At 60.3% G+C, this 18,249-nt stretch overlaps 1 protein-coding gene and 1 long non-coding RNA gene across 6 annotated transcripts in view; one reads left to right on the forward strand and one right to left on the reverse strand.

Moving 5' to 3' along the window:
* The window catches only part of HDAC4 (histone deacetylase 4), a 255,760-nt gene that overhangs the window by 98,418 nt on the left and 139,093 nt on the right, over nucleotides 1-18,249 (forward strand). For all 5 annotated transcript variants that reach the window (XM_040450477.1, XM_040450473.1, XM_040450474.1 and 2 more), the window contains one exon: nucleotides 8,796-8,867. In XM_040450477.1, coding sequence (XP_040306411.1) covers nucleotides 8,796-8,867 — 72 coding nt within the window. Of the gene's footprint in view, nucleotides 1-8,795; nucleotides 8,868-18,249 lie in introns of those variants that run through there.
* LOC121014347 (uncharacterized) lies at nucleotides 1,701-4,748 on the reverse strand. Its single transcript, XR_005783171.1, has 2 exons — nucleotides 4,163-4,748; nucleotides 1,701-3,461 (listed from the first exon to the last, which is right to left on the reverse strand). It is a non-coding gene; the product is annotated as an uncharacterized LOC121014347 (long non-coding RNA).

Genomic DNA, 18,249 nt, shown 5'->3' on the forward strand with positions numbered 1-18,249 from the left:
AGATGGACAGCCTCGTAGGAGCTGAGCCGGAGCTGTTTTCAAAGGCAGGCGAGGACATTTTCGCCTGATCTTCTAAATCGCTTATTGCCACTCGAGCAGGGCCGGGCTGTCCGGAGGGTGGGGACGACAGCGAGGACAGCTTCCCCGGAGGCCCGGCCCAGAGACTTGCTGGGAAGGTCCCTCCAGGATGCATGGCCCCCGACCAGGGGGAACAACCAAGCCTTTCCTGGCCTTCCAGACTGCGGCGGCCTGCCCCCTGCCTCCCCGATGTGGGGACTGCCTCACACCTGCCCTCCTGCACTCACACCCTCGTCCTGCTCTGTCCCTTGCTCGCTCGCTGTTATCCAGCTCAGTGCCTGAGCCGGGACTCGTGGGTGCGTGACAGACCCACTCTGCCCTCGCCCCCCCCCCCCACCCCCCGGGGCACAGACGTGCCGTCTCCACTCTCTTTCTTCCCCCGCGTGTGTGCCCGCCACGTGCTCCTCCCCGTCACCGGGGCCGTGGACCCTCCCTCAAGCAGGTGTGGCGAGCCAGAGAACTTTCTGGAGAAAAGTCCCGAGGAGCAGGCCGCGACCCTTCCCTGCGTGGCTCTTCTCTTCGGCTTCTCTACAAGCGGTCTGCATGCCCGGGCCGAAGCAGCGTGGACGTTTGGGCCTGCTGGCCCTGATCAAGCCCCAGGTGTCGGGGGGCTCGCCTTGCTGGGGGTGTGGAGAAGCAGAGCGTGTCTCCCGGGGAGGCCACGGCCCGTGCCACCCGGACCCCACTCGTGGAGCAGGCGTGGGCCCTCGGCCCTGGGGGCCGAGTTCGGCGCCCCGTTTGTCCCCACGTCTCGGATGCCCACGGCCCGTTTGCTGACTTACACGCAAGTTTGCTCTCGTCTGCGCAGCCGGGGCTTGGGAATAACTGAAGGTCGTCGGGCTCGTCAGGGAGAGAGAGCTGCTTAGGCGATGACCTGGCGGGAGTTCAGCAGTGGCAGGTGCCGTTCAACAGAAAGGGGGGGCCCATGTTTATTCTTGGCATCTCTTGAAAATACCATGAAAAATTTCAAGCGTGGATGAAAAAGGAGAGGCGTTAACGCATAGAGGGCGCCCCCGTGCCCGACTCCAACCTTCAGAACCCTGTGATTTGGGGCCATACACACTTGATCGGTCCCCGGCCCGGCCTCTGTTTCCTGCAGAATGTAAAACAAATCCCAGATGCCACAACATTTTCCCGTAAATGCCACAGCATGTGTTTCTAACAGATAGAAGCCCATCAATACACTCCACAAAATGAATAATTCCTAAGTATCATCTCCTACCCAGGCGATGCTCGGTTTTGGCCGGTGGTCTTAGAAAATGTCTCTTTAGTCGTTTGTTCAGACCCAGGCGCAGAGGTCGGGACTGACGGACGGGTCTGGAAGGGCCCCTGTAGCGGCTCGGCGCCTGGGAGGAGCTGGGTCACTGTCCTGGGCCACTTCCCACCCTGCAGTTGACGGGGCTTGGCCTCTTGGTGTCCTTTGAACACGTTCCTTTGGACTCATGTTTCCCATAAACAGGTAGCTAGATAGTTTTGACTTTTAGGTGGAGGAGAGGAGTATTTCCTAGATGAGCCTTGACGTCTTACAAGTCTCTAAGGGGAAAGACCGTGTCTCCTGATAAATACACGTTCACGTTCTCCTGATAAATACACATACAGCAACGTTGGACATGTCTCAGGAATTCACGGCATTTAACGCATTAAAGTTTAATTCACATTAATGGGCGGATACGAGCTTTATTGCAGAACTGGGGTAGTTTTCGGTAACTCTCGCGAGGAGGAAAAGAAGCACTCGGCACCTGCTGCTGGAGGCAGAACTCGCCAGGGAGTGCCCGCTGGCTCGCCGTCCGAGGGGTGCGCCGTCCAGGGGGTGCTGGCCTCCCCGGGCTCGGGCACCACCGGGGGTGGGCCGTGCCAGGGCGGGCGGTGCCCAGGGGGCAGGAAGGCGGAGGGGGAGGCCAAGTCCTTTTGGGGAGTGGGTTCAGGTCATGGGGGGCCTGAGGGAATTTGAGTATTTTGCCCGCCTGACGAATCACTTCCGTGTCTCTGAGCGGGGACATTTCAGCGTAGCAAGCCCCCTTTTAGAATTTCATTGAACAGGGGGGTCCGACTTCCAGGTCACTAATCGTGCAACTCTCTCAGGTTAGATGCGGGGACTTGCTGGCCTCCCGCTGACGTCGGCACTGAGCCCAGGCCCCATGACCCCACACTGACTCTCACGTGTTCCTACCGCGCCCCCGGAAGATGGGGGCGGGGTTCAGGGGGGCGAACCCCTCCGGTGGCGCTTCCGTGCAGGCACCTGCTGCGTGCCATAGTCCAGAAGCCGTGCTGCTCGCGGCCTGGCCTTCCATCCTCACGCAGGCCAGAGACCAGCCGTCCGTCACCAGGCAGGAGAGCCTCCCAAGCTTCGGCCCTCCCTATGAAGGCTCGCCCATGTCTTGAAAGCCTTTCTCCTTCGTCGAGCTTCGTACCGACACACACAGGAGCACACGTGTCCCTGCGGCAGGGATGCGACTTTCTGCCTTGAGTAGGTTTCTACGTGAACCCAGGGCTTCTCTTGTGCAACGTGAGACCCTGGGCACTCGTACGACTCGGGGCCCCCCAACCTGGGGACAAGCCGCCTTTACCCCCACGGCCCCAGTTTCTCGTCGAGCCGCACGCGCTTCCTGATTTGGAAGGGCAGGAAGGACCCAGATGCCTCCCTCTCGGGCTGCGGCCCTCGTTCGGAACGCAGCGGGTCACGGCCGCTCCGACTCCAGGCTGCCTGGCGGAATGGCCAGCGGGCACCCAGGAGCCAGTGCCCCCTCGCCCCCAGAACCCCTGCTCGTCACAGTGCGTGTGGGGCCACGGCAGACCCGGCGGCAGAGGGCAAGCCAGGACCCGGCCGAGACTCAGACTGGAGCTCACGCGCTTTGTAGGGAGGAGCCCCTTCCTGTGCATACATTCTGGCACGTTCCCTCTTCGATTTGAGCTCACCCCGGATTAGATGACGGGGAGGGGGACGGGCGAGAGGGAAGGAAGACCGTCATTGTTCCTGCTGGAAAGTCTGCTGACTGCTCCCCAGGCCCAGGGTAGGCCCTGAGACCCAGGATTCGTTCTCAGCACGTCTTCAGGGTGGCCTGAGAGGAGCGTAGACGGAGCAGCCGGGGTCTCGCCTTGGGCGCGGGCGGCACGGGCTTGGAGCCAGGCCGGTGGCACTGAAGGCCGGCTCCAGCTCGCAGGGCGAGGTGGCTCGGGTGCGGCTCCTCCCAGCCCTGCCCTCCGCGCCACGCTGCCACCTTCTCCTTCGGGACCCGGGGGCCAGGCTGCCTCTGCGTCTGGTGTTTCCTCGCCGTGTCCCCGGGAGCGCGCCCCTCGTGCTAATCCTGGGAAGTGGACACCACGGGCCGCCCACAGTATTTCAGCAGCACGGGCTCCGCAGAACGGCCTCGTTTCAGAGAGTGCTGTGTGGACAGAGACAAAAACAGCACCTTACAGTGGGGAGGCTGGCCCGGTGACCGAGGGGACCAGCCCCGGCGACCGGTCATGTTGCTGGTGTGTGATGTCACGTGATGAGGAGAGCATCGGACGAGTCCTAGTGGCGGGCCAGTCCCCAGAGTACCTGACCCCCCCTGCACACCGTCCCCTCATCCCACGCGAGAGGTCAGAGGAAGCGTCCCAGCGCAGAGGGAGTCCTGTGGGGTCCCGGGCTGCGGCTGGGACAGAGAGAGGCAGCAGGGAGCACAGGAAACCTGAGCCGCCCCGTCCCCGTCCCCGTCCCCGTCCCCGTCCCCGTCCCCGGGCTTCAGCTCAGGGGAGCTCGGGCTGCCATGCCCACGGGAGATGCTCCCCGCGGGGGAGGCGGCAATGTGACAGCTCCCCGTGCTGTGTGTAATTTTTCTGGAAATCCACAACTGTTCTAAAATAAAAAAGCTTGTATAAAAAAATAAAAACGGATGGGGAAATCGGCCGGGACGGAGAGTTGAATTATCACTGCTGTCGCATACCTCGCACTCTGTGACCGCGAGTCAGAAAGCAGCTGTGCCGCGGCCGCGCCGGGCGCTGGGTCCGCGGTGGGGGGGGGGGAGTGTGCTGCCCGCTCCCGCGGCTTCCCCGCCCGCATCAGACACCCCTGTGCCGAGCACAGTTCCGGGGGCGCACTTACCCCGATCTTTCACGTTCACGAGAGCATCCCGGCTGTCCCGTCCGCATCGCTGCCGCGAGCCCGTGGGTCCGGGAGGTTGGGGCGCGCGCGGGGCAATCAGGGAGGAAGAAGGGGGAGGTCAGAAGCGGGGCGGGGGTCTTTCCCAGCGTTTCTGTTCGGACGCACCGTCCGTCCCAGCCAAGGATAAGGCAAGAAAGAGAAATAAAAGGGAAAACAGACTGTCGCCGTCATGGGCAACGCGATCCTGCACGGGGGAAAATCCAGAATAACATCAGGGAGCGGATGACAGCGAATGTGAGTCTCGCAAGATGCTGGGACACAAAACCAGCGTGTGGCGAGCGATGGCGTTTCTGTGTCCCAGCAAGCAGAAGCTGTCTAGGATGTTGTGCTCAAAATACCAAATACCTAGGCATAAACCCAAAGTGTTCTGATCACGCTGGGCTCAAAATTCTAAAACACCTTTGAGAGGAATGAGATGAAGTCACAGTCCCTGTTCACGGATGGGAGGCGCAGTCCAGCCAGTTAGTTCGCTCCCTCCCTTTCTCCCCTCCCTGCCCCTCCCCTTCCCTCTCCTCCCCCCCCTCCCCTCCCCTCGTCTCTTTCTTTTCTTTTTGTCTTTCTGTCTTTTGGAACTTGACAAGCTGATTCTAGGATTTATGTGGTAAAGAACCCATATCACGTTCTGAAGAAGAAAGTAGGGATTCTTGCCTTGCTGGATATTAAGGATTATTGTAAAATGGCAGTATGATTATCGGCACGGGTACAAACACATCGGCCAGTGGGGCAGAGGATTGGCGGAGCTGGGGTGCCAGCCAGCAGCCAAAGTATGATGAGGCACTTGGCTTTCCATTGAAAACTCACACACAGACACACAGACACACAGACACACAGACACACACACACACACACACACACCCACCCACCCAGAGAACCCTCACCTTCCTCAGGACAAAAACCAAGAGCAGAGAGAGAGGAGAGACCCACGTGAAAGGCAAGGCCGCGGGACCGGCCAGAGCCGGTTCCGGGAGCGTCTCTGCCGCCTCCAGCTCCGGAGGACCGTCCTAAACCTGCCCCAGAAAGCATAAGCTTTGACAGGATCGACAGATGTGACCTTAAAGACAGACGGTCTCTGAGCTGAGGTCTGCAGCAGGCAGCCGGCAGAGGATTCGCCGTCAGGGTTTGTACAGAATCCCCCTGAATCAGGAAAAAAGACAAAACCCGGTTGTTTAGAACAGAGCAGAGGACTTGAATCCAGAACAGCTCAGGGTCAGAGGCCCTCAGGGAAGGGCAGGTGTAACCTTAATGAGACACCTCTCATCCCCACCAAGGAGGACAGGAGTGTGCAGGGGGGACGGGGGTTCTCTCCCCTCCCCTCCCCTCCCCTCCTCGGGGCGCCCGTCCCCTCCTCTCCCCTCCCCTCCCCTTCTCTCCCCTCCCCTGCCCTCCTCTCCCTTCCTCTCTTTCCTCCTGTCCTCTCCCTTGCCCTCTTCTGTCTCCCCTTCCTCTCCCTTCCCCTCCCTTCCCTGCCCTTCCTCTTTTCTGCCCTCCCTGCCTGACTCCAGCCCTCACCCTTCCTCCCCATCTCTCATTAGGTAACCTGTGTGTGGATTTCTCGTGTACTGTGTTTATTGGTCCGAGAAACATAAGTTTTTGTGCAGACCCCTTTTAAGTCTATCAGGAAGGGGCTGAACCTTTTTCTTCAGTGTCTGAGTTTGTTTTTCTGTTTGTTTTTTCTTGTTGTCCTGTAGATGATGTGGGACTTGTCACAGAAATTGCCTCAGCGTCCACACTGTGCAGGCGTGGGCCGGCCAGGCTCTTCGGGGTGAGGCGGTGGGGGGCCCTGCTGTCCCGGGGCCGCAGCCACGGGCGCAGGCCTCCGCCGGGGTCTTACGGCCTGTGGCCGTGGCTGCGGCCGGTGGCCTGGGTCCTGCCCAGCGTGTGGCCCTGGTACCTGCCTGACCTTCCTCGTGGGTTCCCCGGGAGTCCCCGTGAGCTCAGGGGGAAGAAGGATACGAAAGTGCATCTGGTCAGAGTTCACATCCCCCCTCACCGTGCAGGCCCCGGGTCCACGGTCCCAGACCACAGAACAGGAGCGTCCTTGCCACACAGCCACGTTTCCCAGCACGCCCACTCATCCAGACATGCCATCGACGTCTTGCTGGCGACGCGGGGGGACGTACCCCAGTCTGGCGTCCAGACATTTTGGGGATGGGCCGAGTCAGCGAAGCCCTACTTGAACTCAGCACTCAGGGGCGATACTTGGGGATGCACTAAGGACCATGCATCTTTGAACTTGCGCTCTGAATCGAGCGCGTTGAGATTGACGCCCCTTCTCCCTTGAGCGTGCACATAAGTGACGTGTTATTATGCACCGTTTGTGCGTTTGGCTTTGGTGTAATCAGACCTCTGGGGCTCGGGGCAGACATGAACGGCTCAGGACCGCACTCGAGAGGAGGTGTTCCCATAAGCTGGGGCGCTGGCCCGGCACGGCCACTAGCCAGTCCCAGGATCCGCAGTTTCCTCATCTGTCAACTGGCTTCTCGGTTTCTAAACTCTTTCTGGTTCTAGAGCCTTGGCTCAGATGGAAGTTGAAGGCGGACTTTGGGAGGTGACTCTGGGGGTCCGTTCCGGGGGACGGGATTGCAAGGTGGGGGCTTCCTGCGAACCTGGTTGAGAGCCCTGAGTGGGATGGTTTTCTAAGCACCGTGCTCCTGACCCTTGTCCCTGGGAAGCTACAGCTAGAGTAGGATTTTCAAAAGGGCCTTCTGGTGTCTCTGAAAGTATTTACAGTGGGATCCAAAGTTTTAAAAAATATATAGTATATGAATTTCTTATTGTTTTATGGCATGTGTGAGTAGGGGCGGGGGGGTGGAGAGAGGGGGGGAGGGAGAGCGAGGGAGGGAGAGGGAGAGAGAGAGAGAGAAGCTCACATACGCTCTGCACCCAGCACGGAGCCCGGCACAGGGCTCAATGCCGCCACCGTGAGATCACAACCTGAGCCAAAAGGCAAGATTTGGACCTTACCCAACTGAGCCACCCAGGTGCCCCCAGAATTTTGTATTTTTGAAAGTGAAAAATTTTGTTCGTAAACGAAATACATTTCACCTGTGTATTTTCAGGAAGAAAGGTTCCAGAGTGCTTTTCCGTCACCGTCTCACAGTCTCTCTCAACATGGCAGCCAGGGAGCTCACGTGGCAGGCGGCAGGCTTATGGCTCAGCACTCGGGCTGGCGAGGGGTCCCGGGCTTTGAGAAAAGGCCCTCGTGCAGGTGTTCGGTGTGACACGGGCTGTCGGTCCCCCCGCCTCGGGGAGCCACGCACCGTCTTAGCCCCGAATGCGCCTGGCGTCTTGTAGCCACGCAGACACGCTGCCAAGTTGGGGAAGGGGTGCCAGTTGAGGGGAGGTGTCCCAGACGCCCCGTGGTGGCTTCTCCCCGTGGCCCAGGGTGGGGGGGGGGTCTCGCGGGGGCTTGTTCCTGTGTGCGGCTGCCCCTTGAAGGCCTCACGCCCTTCCCTCAGTCGGGGCGGGGGGTCTTCAGATCTCAGGAGCGCACATCTGGAGCTCCTCCGAGGACTTCTGTCCTTGGACTTGGAACGTGTTCCGAGACACGCGCGGGTTGGCTGACGCAGAACGGGACGGCCGTGCGAGGCGTTACCCGCTGGAGGTAAAGAGCGAAGCGTTAGTACCGCGGCTGATCCGATGTCCTCCGTTTGGTCGAGATTGGAAGGTCTGCCTGAGGGAGCTCACGGCTGCTCTGTGAGACTAGCACTTTCTCCTCCAGGCAGTCGCGAGAGTGACGCCACGTCATGTCTGTCATGACGCGCCTGTCACCGCAGCCCGCTGTGCACCACTTGTCAGGAGCTAATTTTAAACCCAAAGTGTGATTCCTGGAAGTTTTGCCAGAGTTTTCTGGCTCTTCTGCCCGGGAGGAGATGGGGAGTCTCAGGGAGCGCGAGAGAGGCGGCTCCAGGTTTAGGGTGGTGGCCGGAAGCCAGCTCCGTCTCCGCGCCCAGCCTGGGGAGCGAGAGACGGTTCCCAACTACCGGCCCAAGGTGGGTTCAAGAAAATGACTCCTTAAGCTGCGAGTGGCCGGCCGGGCATCTTTCCGAAAGCGTGTCTGGGCGTGTTGGTGACCTCGGGCGTCCCCCCCGCGGCACGCCGCACAGCTGCTCTCGGCCGGGCCCCCCACCCCCGCCAGGGCCGCGTTTCTGCTGTCACCCCGGCCACCTGTCAGCACCTGGGAAGAGGGCGAGCGGTTCTCCCGTTTCCATCATCTCCTGGCTCCCGGTCTCTGCAGAAAAGCTGTGCTGATGAGCGCGAGTAGGTGGAACGTGGCTGGAAACCGAAGTGAACCGGGACGGCCGAGCTGGGTAGATGCCCTCAGGCCAGAAGCTGTCGCCCGCCCTGTTGCAGTCCTGTTGGAGGACTCTGGCGTCCTCCAAGGGGGCTCTCGGTTTCTGATGCGGCAAATAAAAATAACCTGCGACGGAATTAAAACGGTCCTCCTTTAAAAACACGAAGGCCGCTTGCCTTTCCATTGTCTGCGAGGAGCGTCCTCGCAGACTCTGAGTGTAAAGCATTTTCGTGGAAACGCGCGCAGTTTCTGAAACCAAATGCTTTCTCTGTCCTCCAGATGGACTTTCTGGCCGAGACCAGCCTGTGGAACTGCTAAACCCTGCCCGCGTGAACCACATGCCCAGCACGGGTAAGTCGGCACGCCCCGCCTGGTGGGCACGGGCTCATCCGGGGGGCGTTCGGAGGCTCCACCTACGGGGGGTGTGGGGGGGGCAGGTGGGCCATCAGATCCGTTGACTCCTGTGCTCTTTTCCGGGGATGAAATAGGCCACCCGTTGAGGAAGTGCATCGGGCGTTGCCTTGAGGTTATTTCAGTGGCCAAGGAGTGAATCTTTTCCGTCTTGAGCTCCGAAGGGCGTGTTCTTCCCAGAGGGGCCACCTGCTTCTCTTAGGCGTGACCCCGGCCCCCGTCCGTAGGAGGGCCCCCCGGGAAAGAGTTCTGGGCCCAGGCCAGGGCCAGAAGTCCCCCGCCCGGCATGGCCGGGCTGCTGGCCACCACAGGACCACGGGCCAGTCCCGCCTCACCCACGGCCCCGGCTTCTCGTTGCTTTAGCCGCTCAGTGACAAGGTCTCCCAGTCATCTTGTCCTTCTTTCATCAACTAAAGAACGTCAGCCGTGATCAGGAGTCTTTGATTCCATGTATGAGATTTCCAAATATTACGCCTTAAGCAGTGTTAAGCAGCGTTTTCCGAATCTAGATGGCTGTGGAAACATTTTTTCCAGTCTTTTGCTTTCTGTGAAACACCTGCCCCCCCATCCGGTGTCCTCCAGGATTTCAGCTCACAGCCTGGGCGCCTTCGGGTCCCCCTCACAGGCTGCTCGGCCGTCCCTCCTCGGGGCCCGGGGTGTGAGTTGGCCGCAGAGCCCCGGGCCGGCGTGTCGAGGCCAGCGCCGCCGGACCCTTGCCTTCGCCAAGGCCTGTGTCTGGGTGGTCCCCGGCCTTCGTGGGCGCCACCCCGCCCGCTCCCTCTGTGGGCAGCGCCGGCGGACCCCTGCCTCTGCCCCGGCCCCCGTCGGGCCCGCCCACCGCCTCGCCGTCCCCCATGCCCTTGAACGAGGCTGGCGGTGCCGGAGGAGAGCCGTCCCTGCCTCTCCTTGGCGTTTCCCCAAACACAGCATCTTGTTGCTTCTCCGTGGTGCTCCTGGCCGGTGCTCGGGCGCTCCGTGCCCCTGGGGCCGCTCACGGCCCGCCCCAGCTGCTGCTGCTTCCCCCCGCCCCTTCACTTGTGACCCCGCGCGGAGTGGGGGGCAGGGAGGCTCCACGGTAGCACAGGAGGTGCCCCAGTTTTGGTCCGTGTGGAGCGACCCGTGCTGGTTGCGACTTGCCCTTCAACTCCTTCTGCCGGTGTTATTCCTGTTTAAACGCGAGTCCCCGTGTGGCCGGGCATGTTGAGACTGGCTCCGAGAGCCCACCCAGGGGTGGGACAGAGGAGACTGTGCAGATGGCCCGACGCATCGAAAAGGGGGCAGGTACGTGTCGCTTCCACGTGAGCCACAAAGAGGTGGGCTGCAAATGGATTTTCTGGTGGCTCGGTGAGAACACGCTGCCTGTTGAGACCCGGCTTGGGACTCGGCTTAGTGTCAGACGGCCCGTGGGCTTCGCCTTTGGGCTGAGGGACCCCTCGGCTGTGGCCTGAGGCCGGTTGCTGAGTTTCTGTTTTGTTTTGTTTGCTCATCTCTTAGACGGGGATACTAATGCCTTGTCCGCAGGATTCTCAGAAGGATCGAATATACAGGTCTGATTTTTAGTAGTTCCTGGACAGATGCCATCCCTTCGTGTCCCATTGACAGACACAGAACACGGTGTGTGGCGTAGCTGGGACAGAGCCGGGTCGGGTCCCAGGAGTGTCCCCCGGGCCGTTGAGCCTCCTCCCCTCCTTTGCGGGGAACCTCCTGCCTCGAGGAACACGCCTTGGGGAGTGTGCCCCCAGGGAACCGAAGCAAGTCCTTTGGCCTCCCGGGAGCCAGATCCCCGCGGGCCGAGTCGGATACTGCTGCGTTTTCTGGTGCTTTTGCTTTTTGTGTGTGTGTCACCGGTGGTGAGTGCTTGCAGTGGGGGAGCCGTGCCCATGGGGTGCCGGCGAGGAAGGGGGCGCGTGCACGCGGTGCCAGGGGTGTGACGTCGGCCGTGAGGCTTGCGCGCGAGGCGCCGCAGAAGCCGCCGAAGTGAGGGGGCGGGGCCTTCCTCACGGGTCCACGCAATCGGCCGGGCCAGCCCACAGTCAAGTACGTCACACCAAAAATGTTGATTCAGGTTAATGAAGGATTTGAAACTTAATACGAAAACTTCCTTCACAGCCACACGGTGATGATGCGGGAGTAGCAACGATGTTCTCTGTACTTCTCTGTCCATCCCGGTCTGCCTTGGTGGGTTCTCTGGCAGTCGAGTTTAACTTCGGCCGTCTTTTGACACGTGGCAGTGTGGACGCAAGCCGATCCGTGACACGGTTTGCAGGAGTGACTCTGGCGTCCACCTGGGGAGCCGGCTCCTTGAAGCAGTAGCTGGCGCACCGAGTAGGAACGGGCTCGGGTGGCCTCCCCCACCGTTGACCTGCACGCACCTCCCGGCTCTTCCAGGTTGTGAGCGATGGTGACCTCAACGCAGGCTTCTTCTGATAATGGTTCTCTTTAAATAGTCCTTACCAAGACTGACTTCAGATAGAAAAGCACTATTCCCATCTTTTGTGTGCCCTCTTGAATCGAGACCTGAGGTAATTCTTAAAAAGAATAATGTCTCGTGGCAGAAAAGTCTGTATCGTAGAAGGAAAAGGCCAAAATTCTAGTCAGTTGGGGTTACTTCTGATTTCTTAACCTCCCCTGCCCTGTAACTTCTCACAGGTAAACAAGCCTTTCCTTCTGCTTTTCCTTGCTTTAAAATTTGTAAATGCAGGGGCACCTGAGTAGCTCAGTCAGTGAAGCATCTGACTCGTGACTTCGGCTCAGGTCACGATCTCAGGGTTCGTGAGTTTGAGCCCCACATTGGGGTCTGTGATGACAGTTCGGGGCCTGCTTGGGATTCTCTCTCCCTCCCTCTCTCTCTCTCTCTCTCCCTCCCTCCCTCTCCTCCCCCTCTGTTCCTCCCTTGCTTGTGCACGTGTTCTCTCTCTCTCTCTCTCTCTCTCTCAAAATAAATAAATAAATGAAGTAGAATTTGCAATTGCAAAGTAGTCGTATCCTAGAAGAAACCATACAGCCGCTTGCCCACCACTCAGATACAGCAGATCCTGTGCTACTGTTACTCTAGGTGAGCATCGTATTTCTGTTTTCCGAAGTGAAATAACACCGTTGCGGGCGTGGCTACAGCTGTTCGCCCCTCCCGGAGACTGTCCTTTTTCTTCCCGGGTGGGGACCTGGGGCACAGACGCCACAGCCGGGCGGGGGCCCTGAAGAAGCCACGCCATCAGCTCTGTCGGGTGGGGAGAGGTGTCGGGGATCGAGGACAGAGGGGAAGGGGAGAGATGGGCATCTTGGGGAACAGGAGGCCCCAGGACCGCACACCCACCTGCATCAGGTGCTTGGGTTCTAGTGCCCTTGGAAGACGTTTAAGTCACTCATTCCTGAATCGTCGTAACTGTTTTGGAGTTACAAGCTTCTCCCTCTGATTATAAAAGCGACATCTGTCAGGGGAGAGACACGGGGTGCCAGACGTGCTGGGTGCTGGCTCCCAGAACTGGGAGGGGGCTCACTCGGGTGCTACCCGGTGTGGACGCTCAGCAGCCCTGACGGAGGGAACGGGGTCGAGGGGAGGCCTCGGTCGTCCAGGAGCAGAGTGGAGGAAGCGAGACCGGAGCGGGAGCAGGACGCATATTTGAAGCACGCCGCAGTTAACCGACGGCGCGCACGGGGCTGTCCACCAGGCGTGTGTGCTCGCCACGGCAGCCACGCGCCCTCGCTGGGCACCCGGCATACGAGTTATGGGGCAGGACCCCCGTGTTCCAGTGCTGCTGGAGAAGAGACCGCCTCAGACGAGGTCAGGCCCCCGAAGGTTCCGCAGCTACGGGATGCAGGCACCGTCGCCCGTGATACACGCGCCCCTAAAGTGCGCATGTGGGTCAGCTGGGGAGGCTCCTTAGGAAGGCGGTATAACAAAGGTGAAATTTAATTTTTCGAAGGAAATTCCGGCCTCTTGAAGAAACTACAGAAACTCCCGAGAACTTACCCAAATGAAGACAAAAAGCGAGGACTAGCTTTAAACATGGATTCCCACGCCGTGAAGGGTATTTGACCAGCACGCTGTCGAAGTGGCGACGGAATTTCTTACACACGTCTTGGAGTTTGGAGCAGGAGCCGTCTGGGCTGGCGCGAAGCTTCTGGTGCCTCGCAGGCACGTTGGTTGTGCCGTTTGGTTTCCGTGAGAGGAAACGCATCTCGTGAGGCAAACGCAGACGTGAGACCTGTGTGACCCCGTGCGACCCGGGGAAAGCACCAGAAAAGCTCCCTATTGGCACCTGAGCTGATTAGTTACTTTAACCAGAAGATCCCCTGGGAACAAAGCCCGTGTGGTAATACTTCTCATGTGATGCTCCTTCGTGTGTGTGTGTGTGTGTGTGTGTGTGTGTGTGTGTGTGTGTGTGTAAGGTGAGGACGGGCTGCGGTGGAGGACTGGGCTGCCTTGTGTGGCTCCTGCTGGGTGCCAGGTGGGGTCGGGGATCGTGCTCATTGATCTCCTGGTTCTGGCGCCATCGTGACCCTGGACGACCCTGGGACCGGAGGCAGTGCCCCCCGGGACGCGCTCCGTCGTGGCCGAAGACGGGCCGCCCTCCGCCTCAGGTGGGCCCGTGCAGGGGCGCGTGGGGCATATAGCACGCATCTGCCCCGCTGTCCCAGGGGCCTGCCGCGCTCCTCCTGCTTGCTTGTCTGCTTTCAACTTGGGAGGAAGAATGAAACCCAGAACATAAAGATGCCGAGGTCAAGTTCTGCAGTTTGAAAATTTGAGAAGAGTCCCAGTTTGATTTGCTCAGTCTAAGCAAATGCGGAGAGTTTTCCTGCTTCCCTCCCCGCACAGGCTCACCCGAGAGCCCCTGTGAGCAGCCCTGACTTAGCCCGGACTGAGGAGCCTGGGGCCCACGGAAGCCGGAAACCTGAGTGTCACTGGGAGTATCCAGGGAGGCCGCACAGCTGTACATGTGGCGGGCACCGTGAGCTGTCTGGAGGTGCCGTGGGTGACTTTAGAGGAGCAGGTGAATCCACGGCCGGGAGCAGTTCCGGGCAGAAGGGTGCCATGCTGGGGTGTCCTGCTGGGTCGCTGCCTCCTTCCCCGGGCGTGGCGCAGAGGAGTCCTCAAGGTGCGCTTTTCGCATCGCGGTTGAAGTTCATCACCAGTCCCGACTGTGAAGAGGCATCGCTTCCAAGGCCTGCCCGTCCCCAGCCTCCCGCTCCGGTCCTTTCTGGGCTCCCAGCCCGTCCCCCTGGGAGCGGTCAGTGCAGCCTGGCTTCTCCATGCCGGTTGCTTCTCCCCGTCCCTCCCACCGGGCCTGTGCCTCCCGCGGGCAGTCCGCATGCAGGGGCGCGCCGCCGTGCCAGGAACAGCATCGCCCACGGCACAAGCACGGCGTCTGTCCGGTGTGCTCCCTTCCCTGCCCCACTCCCGTGCTCCCACTTGGACTCCGGATTGAAGAAAGCGAGTGCAGGGTCGGGCCTGGCAGCCCAGCAGCCCAGGGGGTCTGCGTGGCCTCGAGCAGACTCGTCCTCTGATGTCACGTGACCACTCGGCCTGGCGGAGGCACCGGGGACCGGGAAGCATGGCGGGTGACTCTGGCACAGCGTGGGGCACACGGGAGGGAGCCTCGTGCGGCTCTCTGCCGTCTTCTGTTTCGTCTCCTCCCGTCTGCTGGTACCCAGGCTCTCTGCTCCGCTCCGGGGTGACCACCTCCCTCCACCAGCCCAGAAGCCTTTGTGATCGCACCCCTGGGACCTCTGTTTAAAATGAAGCAAAACCAGCCCGTGCAGGGGACCTAACGTGAAAACGCTTTGGGTCACGTCGCGAACGTCTCCCGTGAGGGTTCAAGGCTGCGTGGGCTTTTCCTTTAACTCTGTCGTAGAAGGTTCCAGCCACGCCTGAGGAGGTACCAGACCTCCTCAGTGTTTAGCGCGTGTCTCTCTGGGACGCCGGGCCTGGCGACCGGGTCTGGGCCCCCAGAGGGGGACTCCTGTCTCCACCCGTCACCTGGCAGGCCCCGGCCTCCTTGCCCTCTGCCGTGCAGGTGCACCCGGGGGCTCGAGTCCTGTTCACAAGAACTTCAGAAGCGGAATCGGAAGTGGAGGGCGTGGCTGCTGACCTGCAGGGACAAGGGCGACCGAGGCTGCTTCAGGACGCGGACCACGGCACGGCCGCTTCCTACCAGACGCCTCCCAAGTTACCAGCAGGCCCTGCTGCTTTTCTTGGGAGTCTGACGAGTTCACTTTGGGGTGCAATTCACACAAGAGAGAGTGGATCCTTTCCCAAGGACAGTCCTTTATGGGGTAAAGCTTGGGGTATCGTGCTTTTGTGCTCCAGGACAGTGTTTCCAGAGAAAAGACAGGCCTCCCTCTCTGGTGTCTGCTTTTCTGTCCTGTTAACCTAGCCCCTCTACCCCCACAGTCCCGACCTCGCTCATGGACACTGGCCGCCCTACGTGACGGAGCACCGGGCCCTGCCCCGAGGCCCTGGGAGCCGAGCAGGATAGGAGCCCGCAGCCTGGCCTCTCCAGGTCCCAGAGCTGTGGGCACATCCAGGGGTCGTGCTGATCGGCTTCTCCGGGCTCGTCACAGGACGGGGCACACAGGGCCTGCCCTTCAGGCTCCCGACCCACAGGAGAGAGGGAACAGGCAGCAGGCACTGCCCGCCTTCCATCACTCACCCCCCGGCCGCTTCTTCGTGTCTCTGTTCTTTCTCTCCTACCCTCTCTCCTTCTGCCCTGTGCCTCCCCGTGTGTGCCCTCGCCCCTCCCCAGACCAGGGCTCTCGGCGATACGTGTGTGAATGGCCGCCAACTCTGGAGAGAGGGACGTGGCCCTGAGGTGCTGGGGGCCGAGCATGTCACACCTGGGCGTGACACCGGGCCGGCGACGGCCACCTCCTGGCATGCTGCTGCCCTCCGGGATGGAGCCTGCCATGGGGCTGAGGCAGCCCGGGGCAGGAGGGGCTGCCCTGTGCGCTCACCCACGGCCCTGGGGCCTCATGTGAGCGGAGGTGACCCGGCACAGCTATGACATGACATTTGCCCTCAGAGTGACGATGTGATCTACTATGTGGCTTGTGCACTTGGGCTTTGCAAACCGTTTCCCCCCCCGAATACTGAGGCGTGGTCCCCCTACCTTCCCAAGCCTTGCCCTCCATCCCCACGGCCGCCCGGATGGCGTGTCCGTCCTTCTGTCTAGGACAGCACTGTCTCCTTCTGCGTTGCGCCCCCCCTCCCCCCAAGGTCCTGTTGTCCTGTTTGGGTTCTGCCTTGCATGATGACAGTTTTCCTGACCATCTGGCGACCCCACTGTCTGCTCATCTTTGGGGAAGGTCCCCCGAAGGCTGGGGGCCCTTCAGGGTGTGGGTGGTGCCGGCGGCTGGGGGCCCCCCTAGCCTCACTGGCACGGTGCAGACCCGGGCCGCCCACATCCTGGGTCATCAGCCATTTCCACGCTCTCAAGCCCGGTCAATCTGGGACCTTCGCCCTCTCCGGGAAGGGAGCCTCCAGGCTCCTCCAGCTCTGTGGGGTTGGCACGAGTGCTCCCAGGAGGCAAGCAGGAGTGCTCCTGGGGTAGGTGCTCCATCTCCTGGGCTGTGGGTTCTGGGGCCACAGCGGCTGAGTCCCGGGAGGCTTTGCGGCTAAACGCAGACCCTCCTTTCCCCGCCATCGTAGAGTAGGATGGGGTTTCTTGTGTCTGATAAGGCGGGTACCCGTTATTCACCCATGTTCTTTCTGGTTTTTTTTTTTTTTTTTTAAGTTTTAAGGTTTAAGTTAAATTTTTTATTTTTTTTTATTTTTTTTTTTATTATTTTTTTAAGTTAAATTTTTTAAATTTAGTATTTAATTATTTAACTTTATTAATTTAATTTTTAATTAATTTTTAAAGTTTATTTTGAGAGAGACAGAGACAGCACAGGCAGGAGAGGGGCAGAGAGAGACGAGAGAGAACGAATCCCAAGTAAGCTTCACGCTCAGTGCAGAGCCCGACGCGGGGGTCGATCCCACAAGCCACGAGACCGTGACCTGAGCCAAAACCAAGGAGTGGTTTGCTTGGCTAACTGAGACTGCCAAGCACCCCTCACCCATGTTCTTTCTGACTTGGGGAACTGTGTTCTCTCTCTTGTTTGCATTTTGTCTGCATTTGTGTGGGTGATTTTTTTTTTAAAGCACTCCGTACTGTTTTAGTGGGATCTTAGGGGAGCAGGGAGCGTCCCCGATGGTGTTCAGTGTGACGGTGTTCGGTCTGCCGTTCCTAACCAGAAGTGCCCCCTCGTGCGTCTCCGGTGCTGCTCCAGGCCTGGCCACCCCTCTCCTGGCCGGGCTCTGTCGGTGTCCCCCGCACTTGAGGGAGGAACTAACGGCCTTTCCTGCCCTGGGTGGAGGGGAGATTTCTTGGGCTGTCGATGTTTATCATGAGCTGTTCCCACTCCTGAAATTCTGTGTGCTGCTGTCGCCGTAGATCTCCATGCAGAGTCACCACGAGCTTGCCGTGTGGCCTGCGGAAGGGAACAGGAGCCGGAAGAAAGCCAGCGTTTCCTGGTTGCGGCACGGGGGGGGACTGGGGCATCTGAGAGATGTCGCCCTGGGCCCAAAGCCCGCCTCACGTCCACACAAGCCCGGGTGTGGTGGCGGCACAGGGACCCCAAGACCCGGGTTGCTACAGGAAGCGGAGAGCCGCCCCTTCATGTCCTCACAGGACGTTTGACAGTGATTATTAGGTGAAAGGAAGGGTTATTCTAGTGCTGGCTTCCCTGTTGCTTGTGAGCACAAGTGTCCCCAGTCGCAGGTGTGTGCCCAGGACTGACCGATGTGTCCAACATCAGTATCTCTGGTCTTACCAGCTTTGTGTCCTGCACGTCAGGGCAACGCAGGGGGAGAGGGACGTGCCCAGAGTGTCCGTGGACCCTCCTTCACGGGCGTCGTCCAGTGCCTTCAGCCAGGGTCAGGGACGTGGCCGCGTCAGCCTTGCCCGCCTGCTGTGGTTGCCGTCTGATCGAGACGGGACTTACCGTCCACTGATCACGTGTACTGTGCGTGCTGGTCGCACCGCATCCACCCGCTTTGGAGAAGGCCCGTTTCCGGAGTCTCCCGGCAGCCAGCACCCGCCCCGGGTGCCCGAGACCCAAACCCAGACCCTTCTCGACTCCAGGCCCGGGGGAGCGGGCAGGTGCCGTCGGGGCGGGACCACGCAGGGGCCCGGTGTCCGTGTGGCTGCCTTTCTCCAGCTCTCCCAGCGGACCCCACCCCCGGGCACCTCTGCGGGTGGCGGAAAAGCCTCGACACCTCCCTGAGGAGCATGGGGACGTGCAGGTGGGCCGGTGGTGGAGCCCAGCACACTGTCGTGTCGTG

Source organism: Herpailurus yagouaroundi, unplaced genomic scaffold (assembly GCF_014898765.1).
Source record: "Herpailurus yagouaroundi ecotype Mexico unplaced genomic scaffold, PumYag 202, whole genome shotgun sequence".
NCBI classification, from domain to species: Eukaryota; Metazoa; Chordata; class Mammalia; order Carnivora; family Felidae; genus Herpailurus; species Herpailurus yagouaroundi.